General features: G+C 53.7%; 1 protein-coding gene across 1 annotated transcript; it reads right to left on the bottom strand.

Annotated features, from left to right (window-relative positions):
- Window positions 1–8,947: 8,947 nt before the first annotated feature.
- On the bottom strand, window positions 8,948–10,646 carry SPN (sialophorin). The gene is made up of 2 exons (XM_079783780.1): window positions 10,594–10,646; window positions 8,948–10,210 (listed from the first exon to the last, which is right to left on the bottom strand). The coding sequence occupies exon 2, from the start codon at window positions 10,194–10,196 to the stop codon at window positions 8,964–8,966; it is 1,233 nt and encodes a 410-aa protein (XP_079639906.1). The 5' UTR covers window positions 10,197–10,210; window positions 10,594–10,646; the 3' UTR covers window positions 8,948–8,963.
- Window positions 10,647–13,145: the final 2,499 nt, after the last annotated feature.

The raw sequence follows: 13,145 nt of genomic DNA, 5'->3' as shown, positions 1-13,145 counted from the left end.
GTTCCTCCCTTCAAGGCTCTGTGCTGTCTCTCTTTATTTATTTTTTTAAAGAAATTTCATTTCTTTTTTTAAAATATATTTTTATTGATTTCAGAGAGGAAGAGAGAGATAGAAACATCAATGATGAGCGTATCACTGATTGGCTGCCTCTTCCACGCCCCACACTGGGGATCGAGCCTGCAACCCGGGCCATGCCCTGACCGGGAATTGAACCGGTGACCTCTTGCTTCCTGGGTTGAAGCTCAGCCGCTGAGCCACACCCGGCTGGGCTCCGTGCTGTCCCTTGCGGGTCCTTCTTCCTACACCCAACCCTCAAATTGTGGTGTCCCCTCAGTGTGGCGGGACAGTTCTCCGTTCCTCCTGGGCACACAGCTAAACTACATTTCTCAGCCTCTGTCACGCTGAGGCCACCACAGGACAGCTCTGTCCCAGGGAGGGTGAGGAAGAGTGAAAGCTTCCCATGGCCCCCCTCTCTCTCCGCGCCAGGAATGATGGAGCCACAACACGGAAGGAGCCTGGGCCCCTGAACGGCCTTATGGAAGGTCACCCTCCAGATGCCAGTATTGAGCTGTTACATAAGCAAACACAAAGCTTCTGAGTTTGGGGATTGGTAGTTACAGCAGTGAGCTTGCCCTGACTAACACACTAAGATTGTCTCCTTTTTTCATTCTACACAGTAAATGCTATAGTTAATACATTTATTCATCGGTACCATTATTTAAATTGCTACCTTAAATCAGATGACTCTTGGCCCAGCTGGTGTAGCTCAGAGATTAAGCATCAATCTATGAATCAGGAGGTCAGAGTTGGATTCCCAGTCAGGCTATAGGCCTGGGTTGCGGGCTCAATCTCCCGTGGAGGGCGCACAGTAGGCAGATGATCGATGATTCTCATCTTTGGTTTTCCTATCTCTTTCTCCCTCTCCCTTCCTCTCTCTGAAATCAATATACTAGTATTTAAAAAAATACTTTAGTCCTAGCCGGTTTGGCTCAATGGATTCAGCGTCAGCCCGTGGACTCAAGGGTTGCAGGTTGGATTACGGTGAAGGGCACATACCTTAGTTGTAGGCTCTATCCTGGATCCCTAGCTGTCCCGTTGGGGCATGAGCAGAGGCAACCAATCAACATGTCTCTCTTATGTAGGCGATGTTTCTCTCTCTCACTGTTTCTCTCCCTCCCTTCCACTCTCTCTAAAAATCAATAGGAAACTGTCCTTAGGTGAGGATTAACAAAAAAATACTTCAAAAAATAAATGAATAAAATCAGATGACTCTTGCCCTGACTGGGTAGCTCAGTTGGCTAGAGTGTCATCCTGCTATGTCACAGTTATGGGTTCCATCTCAGGTCAGGGCACATACAAGAACCAGCCAGTGAGCCCTAGCGGGTTTGGCTCAGTGGATAGAGCGCCGGCCGTGGATTCAATTCTGGTCAAGGGCACATGCCTGGGTTGTGGGCTTGATCCACTGTAGGAGGCACGCAGGAGGCAGCCAATCAATGATTCTCATTATTGATGTTTCTAGCTCTCTCTCCCTCTCCCTTCCTCTCTGAAATCAATAAAAATATACTAAAAAAAAAATCAACCAATGAATGCATAAATAAGTGGAACAACAAATCAATGTTTCTCTCTCCCTCTCTCTCACTATCTAAAAATAAAAATAAAAAATCAGATGACGCTTAAACCCATATCTCTCACTCTGACATCCTTCCAAGATCCAGGTCTCTACTTCTAACCATCTCTAAACATCCCCCGACTAACACTCTAAAAATAAACTCAATATGTTTTCCCCCAAAATGCTCACCTCTCTGCATCTCCACATAATGATGTCAGCATCTGAATCTCCCAAGATAGAAACCTTGAAGTCTAACCTCATTCTTCCCCCATCACCTCAGCAGCCAATTAGCCCTAAACTGCATTCTCTGAATAAATATATTTCTGACCTGAACTCTACTTTCCCCTTGGGCCTCGCTCACGCTATATTTAACTTGGACTAGAATAATGTCCTAGTCTTGGGGCCACACTGCCCTCAGGCCATCCTCTGGATGCCAGGTTCACTCAAAAGACGGATCTGCCCTGACCTGTTTGGCTCAGTGGATAGAGCATCGGCCTGCAGACTGAAAGGTCCTGGGTTCGATTCCTGTCAAGGGCATGTATCTTGATTGCGGGCACATCCCCAGTAGGGGGTGTGCAGGAGGCAGCTGATCGATGTTTCTCTGTCATCGATGTTTCTAACTTTCTATCCCTCTCCCTTCATCTCTGTAAAAAATCAATAAAATATATTTTTTTAAAAAAAAAGACGGATCTGCTCTTGCCATGTGTTTACTTAAAAACCATCATTTGGCCCTGGCTGGTTTGGCTCAGTGGATAGAGCGTCGGCCTTCGGACTGAAGGGTTGCGGGTGCAATTCTGGTCAAGGGCACGTTCCTCGGTTGCAGGCTGGACTCCCAGCCCTGGACCAGGCATGTGCAGGAGGCAACCAAGCAATGTGTCTCTCTCACATCGATGTTCCTCTCTCTCTCTCTCTCCCCTCCCTCCTACTCTTTCTAAAATACCAATGGGAAAAGATCCTCGGGTGAGGATTACCAACAACAAAATAAATAAATAAAGTAAAAGCAGTGTTTCAAAAAAGAAAAACAAACCCACGACCTCCCTCATTGGTTCATGTATTATTTCGTTTATCCCTCCGTTCAGTAAACACGCACAGGTAGTTCCTGTGTGACAGGCCCTGGCTCTGGAGCCGCAGAGATGGCACGTGGACGTGGAGGGGCTGCACTGCAGTGAGGGAGGGCACCCCCACATAACGCAGCCCGGTTTGTGCTGGAAGAGTGGAGGAGAAACGGTCTGCTTGGGGGGAGGCAGCAAGCGTGGCTTTAAAAAGGCAGTGGCATTAAAAATAAAAAAAAAGCGGTGACATTTGAGCTGAATCTTGACGGTTGAGTTTGGCGGGAAGTCAAGAAGTGTGTGTGTGTGTGTGTGTTTTCTCTCTCCCTTTCCCTTCCTCTCTCAAAAAAATGTTTTAATTAATTAAAAAAGAGTGTGTGTTTTGTGGGGCAAGCTGGGGCGGGCTGGCCTCAGGCAGAGCGTGCACAGGGGAGCCGCGGTCCAGCCGGGCTGTTCCGCTGCTGCAAGCTGAGCAGGGAGTGGATTGTCCCCAAATACCTCGGGGTCTGTTGTCTGCTGTCTCCACCGCAAACCTGTCCTGAGCAGGACAGTCCCCACGGTGCAGGCTCCTCAGCCAAACCCCTCTTAGAGTCTGAAAGAGCTGGAGAGATCCGATTGGCAGGGGTCACTTCTGCCTGAAGCCCCGGCTAGCCCATCCTCCACACGTTCTGCCTGCCACGGGCCCAGGGTCAGAAATGGGGGTCAGAGGAAGATGAGGGGTCAATGTCCGTTTCAGAGAGAAAATGTCCTAAAGCCATGCCCTGAGGACCCCTTCCTGTGTTTCATAAGTTTCTCAAGGCCTTCCCCACCCAGACCCTCTTCCATCGGGAAGTTCCATTTCGGATGACAAAGCTTTATTTGTAACTCTGGTCTTAATGTGCACTTTTAACACTAAAATAGAAACACGTATTTTAAAATGTAAGATGAAGAATAATACCCTGTATGCGATTGTGTCTATGTGAACCCTATTACGTAAGAAACTAGAATGTGCTGGTAATTAACTTCTGCAAGAGAGGAAAAAGGTTATTTTACTGTCCGGACAAAAATATTTTCAACTGCCGGGCCAGGGCATATGCCCAGGTTGTGGGCTTGATCCTCCGTGTGGGGCGTGTAGGAAGCCGCCGGTCCATGATTGATGTTTCAATCTCTCTCTCCCTCTCCCTTCCTCTCTGAAATCAATAAAAAGATACATTTTTTTTTAAATCAACAGAATCATTCTGTTAGAACTAATTAGCTGCACAGAGTTTGTAATAAAGGATATTGTATATTTAAAAAATATATATTTCGGCTCTCTCTCTCTCTCACCCCCTCTCCCTCCCTCCCAGGAGCACCCCCTTGCCTGCCCACCTTCTTCCCGCCCGCCCCCCCCCCCCCGCCTGCACCTCCTGGACTCTCAGGGACCCCCAAGGCTTGCAACCAGGGCAGCAATGGGCAGCGGCAGCTCCTCCCAGGCACCCCCTGAGCCTGTTCCCAAGGCCCCTTCCTCTGATTTCTTGATGAGCCAAAGCAGGCCAACCCGGGCTCATTTCTCCAGCTCCTTCTTGTTTCTCTGTTCCCAGCTTCAGTGAACATCCTCTACAATTAAAATATATGTATTCAACATTTTTAAACATTGATTTCAGAGAGGAAAGGAGAGAGAGAGAAACATCAACGATGAGAGAAAATCATCGATTGGCTGCCCGCTGCACACCCCCTACTGGGGATGGAGCCTGTGACCTCCTGGTTCAGAGGTCAATGCTCAGCCACCGAGCCACACCAGCTGGGCTATTTTCAACATTTTTAATTATCCTCCTCTCCCCAAGAAAAGCACATGGCATGTTCCAAGAGCTCGCTACGAGGAATTTGATGAGGCGGGAGAGCTAGAGGACTGACCAGGCGACGGCGGGCAGAGGAAAAGCGAGGCCAGATCTTGGCGGGGTCTTATACTACAGGCTAAGGAAGGGGGCTTGATCCTGACGGCCTTGGGGAGCGCAGGGGTAACCTGGACAGAGTAGCCTTTTACTTATTAATATTTTAAAATTGATTTTTAAGAGAGAGGCAGGGAGAGAGAGAGAAACATCCATGTGAGAGCAAAACATGGATCAGCTGCCTCCCGCAGGCCCCTTACCAGGGTTCGAGCCCGCAACCCGAGCATGCGCCCTAGCCGGGAATTCAACTGGCCTCCTTTCAGTGGACGGAATGACGCCCAACCTACTGAGCCACACCAGCCAGGGCAGAGTGACTTTCTAGAAGTGTCACTGGGATTGCCGGGAGCAGAGGGTGGGAGGGATTGGGGTCGGGAAGCCTCAAGGGCAGTCTCCGCAGGACCAGGTCAGGTGGGGGGCTGGAGAGAAGGGAGGGCTCGCCGGGACTGGGCACCGGCAGCGAGGGCAGAGGGGAGAGCCAGGCCTGACGGGGAGGCTCTGGGTTTTGCTGAATGGCAGCAGCTTCGCCTGCTGTCCACACGTAGAGCATCCCATGCCCATGAAACTTTCCCGGAGCTGAAACGGGCTAATGCAAAAACGCAATTACCATCCATTTACACGGAAAAATTGGGGGGCGTTCCCAGAACCAAGAAATAACCTGCCAAACCATAGCAAATACTACACAAAACCTAAAATAACACCGATATATAGTAAAAGCACGGACACGCTCTCGCTGCTCAGGGCGCGCTGCCCCTTTAACCACCGGCTACAAAGCAAACGCTGACCACTGTTTTCTCCTTTCGCCTTTTTTAAATTTTTATTTAAAAAAATTTATTGTTGACAATATTATAGATATTCCCCACCACCCCCCTTACCCCCCACCCCCACCCAGCCCCTGCCCCACCCCGGCCTTCCCCACCCTGTGCTCTGTGACCCTGGGCTGTGCACACGGGCATGTAAGTTCTTTGGTTAATCTCTTGCCACCCGCTCCCCGCTGAGCTCTGTCAGTCTGTTCCAGGCATCCATGCCTCTGGACTTACTTTGCGTGTATTCCACATGTAAGTGAGAGCATGTGATATTTGTCTTTCTCGAACTGGCTTATTTCGCTTAGCATCATGCTCTCCAGTCGGATGAAAGTGAGAATCTTCTGTGGATTTCTCTCATTTAACAAAAACAGGTACTAACGTAGGTCTTTTGTAAAAGTGAAGTGGCAAACGAACATGAACCTTCCAAAGGCATGAGACACCTACTATGTATGTGGCACCTGCTGAGGCCCAGACAGAGGCGTGAAGCTGGCTTCCATTTAACTCCCCGCAGGCTTCCAGACCAACGAGAACGCTCCAGCCCTTCTCAGCATGGCTCCCCGCCCGCCCCCCCCCCCGCCCCCCACCGCCTCTCCAGCCTCACCTCCCCCAGCTCTCCTCAAACCACACCCCCGCCTCCCCAGCCAACACCTACTAGCTCATGTTTTTTGTAATTGTGAAGTGATTCATGTTAGGTCGAGGCAGGGGGGAAGTCCAGAGCCGATGCATGCATCTGCAAGGTAGATGGTGACAAAGATAACCGGCGCCTTCCTAGACCCCTGGCCCGAGGCAGGAATTCCACACCGCTCATGCCCTCCGCCCTCCCCTCACTAAACAGCTGTATAAAGGAAGTACCTAAGCCCCCTTTTGGCGAGAACTTCTCTGGCCCACCCTCGGACCAGCGAGTTTTCGCCCGGGAACGGGAACGCAAGATTAAAACCTCCCCCTTTTAATCGCCTGGACTCTGTGTCTTGTTTCCTGCGTCGCAAACCTTTCAATTCGTATTTATTGTATAAAATTTGGAAATATAGAAAAATATAAACAAAATAAAAATCACCCATAAACCTTTATGGACAACCGCGGTTACTATATATTCCCACTATTGTAGACATTTTTCAAAATCATGACATAGTTTTTTTAAACATTTTTAGCAACTATGAAAAGTATAATAAGCCATTTATAGGGTGTGTGTTTTTTCCTATTTTGTCAGTTTATTTTATTCATTGGGTTCCACATGTGAGATCATGTGGCATTTGTCTTTCTCTGGGCCCCTCGTGACATTTATTTTATTTATTTATTTTATTTTATTTTATTTTTTTAATCCTCACCTGAGGATATTTTTCCATTGATTTTTTGAGAGAGTGGAAGCGAGAGGGAAAGACAGAGAGAAACATCGATGTGAGAGAAACACATCCCTTGGTTGACTCCTTCATGCACCCAGACAGGGCCTGGGCCAGGGAGGAGCCTGCAACGGAGGTACACGCCCTTGACCAGAATCGAACCCAGGACTCTTCAGTCCGCAGGCTGATGCTCTATCCACTGAACCAAACGGCTAGGGCCCTCATGACATGTAGATGCTCAGGTTTCACTATCACTATCCAAAGTTCAAGTTAAGATGCTGAAGGTGTGGACATAAATGTCCAAACTAGTCATGAGCTGTCTGAGGCAGCCGGGGAAGATGGCCAGGCGCTGACTCCGGCTCACGGGGGTGGGTTCTGTTAGGGTGAAGATGCTGTAGGCAGCGGACTGGCACCGGGTGTCTGACCAGCGGGTTCAGACCAAACCTGGGTCTCAGCGACCTTCGCACTTGGGTTGTGGCTGGGAAAGAGTTCAGAATCCAGACCCGAACGGTGAGAGAACACTTACTGGGGAAGTCACAGAGGTAGGAAAGCAATTCCTGGAAGCAGTGGGCTTGGGGACAAGCTGTAGAGGTGAAGGAGGGCCCTTGGAGCTTGGGAGTGAGGGAGCTAATCCACAGTGCTGAGTGAGCAGGGTGGCGGGTGGCCTCTGAGTTCAGGGACAAGATTTTCTGAAATCGGGGACCTGGTTTGATAAATCTGAGACAGCAGGTGCGGCGCCCCCACGGGTCTTCAGGAACTCCCTCCTGCTGCTCCAGGCAAGGTCAGGCCCACAGTGCTTGTGAGGAGCAGGACAAGGGCCCAGACAGAGCCCCGCGGGCGCCCGGTCTGCATGGTGAAGGCCGGATTTCCGCCCCAGCCACTCGGTGCCCCTTCTCCCCGCACCTCATGACCCGGCCACCCGGGCCCTTTCCCCTCTGTCTCCTGGTGCCCCCCTCTCGGCCACGTGGCAGTCACACTCACAGAGTTCCCTCCGTCCTCCTTTTGTAGGTCAATCTGTCTGCTCTCAGCCACTGCACCCGGTGACTCAATAACATCCTCTTTGCAAATTTCCTCTTTGCCCTGGGGAAATACCAACCGCCTCGGGCCCACGTGGCTCCCTGGGCGCTGGCCTGGGCTGGTCTCAGGGACAGCCAGTTGGGTCCGGTCCCCTCCTGCCTATCCCAGAGCCACAGGGGAAGCCCCTGGTGCCGCCAGCCATCGCAGATCCCCTTTAGCTGGCTCTCACGCACTCCCCTTGGAGAAGGGAAGGAGCTTGCCACAGACAAACACATTGCACACGTAACAGCAGAGCGTCACCACGACCCGCGCCCAGGGCTCCTCTCCCCTACCTCGTGTGCAGGGGAGGCTGTGAGGGGGACTGAGCTGAAGGAGCAGTCTTCCTATCAAGCCCGGTGTTCTTTCACTGGGCCTTTGTCTACCTCCGCCCCATCTGAGCAGAGATGAGGGTGCAGATGTTCCCAGCAGCTGGCATGCCCTCGGCCCTCGAAACCCTTCCCGCCTCTCCCTCCCGTCCCCTGCACGCACCACCACCCTTCACCAGCCCCGAGCCCTCGCCTCCTGCTCACAAACCACACCCACGAGTGGACCCACACCGGCTGCGGCTTCAGAGGACTCCGCCTGCCCAGAAACTCTCCTCACCTCTGCCCTCGGGAGGCGGAGTAGCTGAAGCCTGGGGCTGCCTCGGTCCATGGGTGAGGGAGGGAGTGGTGGCTTGAGCCAGGGGCCAGCCTTGAGGCCAGGTGTGTCCCAGGCACGCCCCAGGGCACAGCTAGGTGGCAGCGCTCCAGGCTGCCCGCGTTAAAGGAGTTTCATGGGTCGACCCAGTGGCTGTCCTAATCTACGGGGCCAAATGTACCTTACAGAGCAATCCTAGACGGAAGCTGTTGGCTTGTCATAGGTCAAGGACATTTGGCATTATGGAGACTCCGCATCTGGTTCCAAAGACAAGACGTGGAGAACAGGGGATGGGGAGAAGTAGGGCTGATGAGGAAGTTTCATTCATTCAGTCTTGGAGCCTTCAGCGGGTGCAGGCCCTGCCGCCCTGCTGGGTTTGGGCGCTGGGCGGAGGTGCTGGTGCTGGGGCGGAGGCTGGAAAGCCCAGGGTTGAGAAGCGAGATGAGGAGTCAGGGTGAAGGCGCCGGGTGAGAACGCTGGGCGATGGTGCGGTTGGAAGTGAGGATAGGAGGGTGCCGAACGCTGGGGCCGATTCTGACCTCCAGACCTGTTGTCCACACGCACTAAGGGACCTCCACATCGCCCGCTTCCGGCCCATCTGCAGCGGGGGCCTCCACAGCCCCATCCTCACTGCCCACCAGTGGCTCTTCCTCCCCCGGCAGGCTGGCGGCTGGCTCGGCCTTTAGCTCCTCCAGCGCCACGGAGCCCTGGCGCGACTTCCGTCTGCCGAAGAAGGTGGTGAGTGTGGGCCGCCGGCCAGCACCCGCCCCGTCGGGGCTCCCAGCGCCCTTGTCACCACCCGACGCTCCTGCCGCTGCTGTCATCACAGCCTCTTCGTCGGCCACTCGGGCCGGCCCGGCCCAGGCGTCGGCCACCCCATTGTGCTTCCCGCCTCTGTTCAGCGTCAGAGCCCCGGTCCTCCGCTTCTGCCGCCGGCGCCACAGCAGGACGAGCGCCAGGAGGACGATGACCGCCAGCAGGGCCACCAGCACGGCCACCGTCAGGGTGTTCTTTGTCTTCTGATCCGAACTCTGGGCGGGCCCGCCGCCTTCGTTTGTGGAGATCGCTGGGGTAGACATGATGAGTATCTTTACCCTCGAGATGGGCGAGCCACTGGTCTCCGTGGGAGTCTCCAGAGAGCTGGTTGCCATGGTGATAGGGGGTCCACTGGTCACATCAGAAGTCTCCAAAGAGCTAGTTGTCATGGTGACAGGGAGTCCACTGGTCCCACTGGAGGGCTCCAGAGATCTAGTTGTCATGGTGACAGGAGATTCACTCGTCAATGTCCCACTGGAGGGCTCCAGAGATCTAGTTGTCATGGTGACAGGAGATGCACTCGTCAATGTCCCACTGGAGGTGTCCAGAGAGCTAGTTGCCATGGTTTCACCCGCCGCCGTGTGAAGTCCCAGAGGAGTCATTGCTGGGACCGTAGGATCACTGGTTGCATTAGAGATTTCCTGGAACATCGATAACTTCCTGGTGGGAGCTTCTCGGGTGGTTATTGCATCGGCTATAAGGCTGACGTCGGCAGCGACGGACGTCTCAGGAGAGGGCACTGCGTATGGAGCTGCGGAAGGCCGGGAGAGCCGGTGCCCAGTACTGCCATGTGCCTCAGGGACTCCTGTTGCCTGATCGGAGGCCACTGAGGGGAGGTTTGAGGCCTCAGAGATGTTGGAGGCCAAAGAAAAAGAGGGCTCTCTGGGTGTAGACATCTTCGGAGCCTCTGTGTCCACCTCGTAGGCCCACAAACCCCCAAAGAAGAGGAGAAGCAGGGTCATTTTCATGACAACAGACATGAGCAGGATGGGACCTGAGGGCGGAACGTTGGAGAGATGGAACACGTGAGAGGCTGGTGGTAGGACCTGGCCAGGCCCTTCCTCCTGCCGACGTCCCTGCCAACTGCCAGGCCTACCCTGTGGTTAGAGGCTGCTTCCATAGAGGCTGCTTTTACTATTATCAACAATAACAAGGGGACAGATGCTGGGCTCCCCCATCAGCGCTGTCCCCCAGGCCCCCTCCGGCCAGAGCAGCTTGCAACCAGCGATGGCCACCCCTCCCGGCCTTCCCTCCGGAGACTCTGTTCAGCCCCAGTGGCTCCTGACCTTCTTTTCCCACCATCTGTCAGGGTCTTTCCGAGCCATTGGCGCATTCCTAGGTCTGATGAGACCCCGCCCACCAGTCACAGCCCCTTACCAGCTCACTCGATCAAGGCCCAGGCCTGGGGCCCGGCTGCTCCAACTCCTGAAGCTGGGGTAGGACTGGGCGGACAGGGGCCCCAAGGGGAAAGGAAGTGGCCCTGGCTCCACCCACCCCACCCCAGCATCCTGCCCCCACCCTGTTCCCACTGCTGCCTGTGACGAGAGCGGCATCGCTTACCCTTTCCGGGGTCTGAGGTGGTGCAGGGGCTCCGGGGTCTTAGCTGATGTGGGACTGGGAATCTGGGAGCGGGTTCCTCCGTCTCAGCAGGGAAACGGGACGGCAAGAGGTTAAGCTGGGATGGGGAAGGGGGTCAGACCCGGGGTGATGGGGACCTGCACTTAAGAACGAGGGGGTACAGGGAAGGAAATGGGAGGGGAGGGCGGTTTCCTTTGCATTTGTGGTCCCCAAGCTGTTAGGCCAGAATCCAGGAAGTACCAGGGGCAAGAGGAAGCCCCTGATTCTGCTGGAGGCAAAGAAAGCCTTTGCAGGCTGCGGGGGTCCCTGGTGAGCTCTCCCGGCTTCTCGGGAAGCCGGAGGGTCGCCACACGGCCCGTGGGGCTGCTTGCCGTGTGGCAGCTGCCAGCACCGCACAGGCTATGGTCTCGCTCTGGGAGACGCCTAACAAGCACGTGGCAGTCTCCCCGGAGAGGGTGGTCTGGGAAGATCTGCTGAGGTTCTGACCACGTCTCTGAGGACAGGTCTGAGGAGCGGTTCTTTATTTTCTTCTTTGGATGGTCGCTGTTTTCTGACTTTCCCCCTAATTTGTAAGCTTTGACTTTTTTTAAAAGTATATTTTATTGATTTTTTACAGAGGGGAAGGGAGAGGGATAGAGAGTTAGAAACATCGATCAGCTGCCTCCTGCACACCTCCCACTGGGGATGTGCCCGCAACCAAGGTACATACCCTTGACCAGATTCGAACCCGGGACCCTTCAGTCCGCAGGCCGACGCTCTATCCACTGAGCCAAACCAGTCAGGGCGTTAAGCCTTGACTTTTGATATGTGTTGGTTTTGTTTTTTGCCTTCTTTCTAAAAGCATAAACACTGATTTTTATGTTGTAAAAGCAATGGATGTACACATAGGTGAAAAGGCCAATGTCAGGCTAGGTCCTGCCCCACTCACAGGCCAATGAGCCAGCCTGATGCCAAGACCTGAGACGCCTGGGTCAGAGGCACGGGAGTTCAGCAGTCGCCACACAGCAAGCAGCAGGCAATATGTGGGGACCAGCGCCCCTCGCCCCCAAGGCCCTCAGGGGTGACTCAAAGGGGCTTGCCCCACAGCTGAGGAATTTCTCTTTTCAAGCAGGTGGTAAGGAAGCCTGCTCTTTGTCCTGAAGGGAGACGCTACTTTGTCCCTTAGAGCTACTCACTGCAAACACAAACCTGAGAAGTGGCCTGATACAGAGGGGCCAGGACTTTGCCTTCCGGCGTGCCAGCAGGAGCCGCAGGGAAGCTCAGGGCCACAGGATGTCCTCTCCAACAGCCAGGCGAGCGTAAACTGGAAAGGCTCCGTTCACCACCAGCAGGTAAACATTCGTAACAAAGCCTTTACACATTCGTGTATTTCATTATATTGGACTGGAGGCTCGGTGCACGAATTCATGCATGGGTGGGGTCCCTCGGGGTGGCCTGTGGGGATCGGGCCCCAGCTCGTGCCCCCAGCCCCGCAGCCCCGCCTGGCACCCCGCCGTGGCCTGGCGCCGCCCCCTCACCTGCTCCACCATCCCACCTGCAGGATGGTCATAGTCAGGGCTGGGCCCCCTGCCCGGCTCCCTCAGCACCTGGGAGCCGGGTGGCGGCCCCTCCCCCCACTGCCACCGCTGGTCACTGTCTGTGGGGCAATTGGCGGGGCAATCAGGCCCCGCTCCCACCCACCTTGGCCTGGCGCCGCCCGCTCACCTGCTCCACCATCCCACCTCGGTCCTTCTCTCGTCATCAGGGCCCATCGGGGTTGGCAGCACCTCCACTGCTGCTGGCTGCCAGCCCTGCATCGACGACGCCTGTCATGTTCCACACCGCCCCCTGGTGGTCAGTGCACATCATGGCATGCGGTCAAACTCCTGGTTGAACAATTTGCATATCAGGCTTTTATTATATAGGATTTCATTACATACACTGTTCTGTACTTTTCTTTTTTTTACTGAACTAATGAAAGAAGGAGAGAGGGAGGGAGGGAGACAGGGGAGGTTAGAGAAGAGGAGGGAGGAAGGGAGGAAGGAAGGAGGAAGGAAAGAAGGGAACCATTCCATGGTTGGACCTTTAGGTTGCTGCAACATTTTGCTACTGCAAACAGAAAAGTAGGAATAATTGGCTGCAAAGTAACAGGATGTTGAAAAAATGTTTTTAATTCTAAAAAAATAAAGATGTTTGGAAGACTGCACAAAGATTCCCAAATTTTCCAATCTTTAAAAAAATATAGCTAAAGCAAAATTTATCTATCTATCTATCTATCTATCTATCTATCTATTTTTAATCTTCACCCCCAGGATATTTTTCCCATTAATTTCCAGAGAGAGGGAGGCAGGGAGGAGACGGGGGAGAAAGAG

This window comes from Cnephaeus nilssonii (genome assembly GCF_951640355.1).
Source record: "Cnephaeus nilssonii genome assembly, chromosome: 2".
NCBI classification, from domain to species: Eukaryota; Metazoa; Chordata; class Mammalia; order Chiroptera; family Vespertilionidae; genus Cnephaeus; species Cnephaeus nilssonii.
Note: the sequence above shows the minus strand (reverse complement) of the source record. Positions and strands in the feature narration are given on the sequence as shown.

What these genes read in the sequence shown, in the direction of transcription:
- SPN (XM_079783780.1), bottom strand. Translation starts at nt 10,196, where the DNA reads ATGTCTGTTGTCATGAAAATGACCCTGCTTCTCCTCTTCTTTGGGGGT.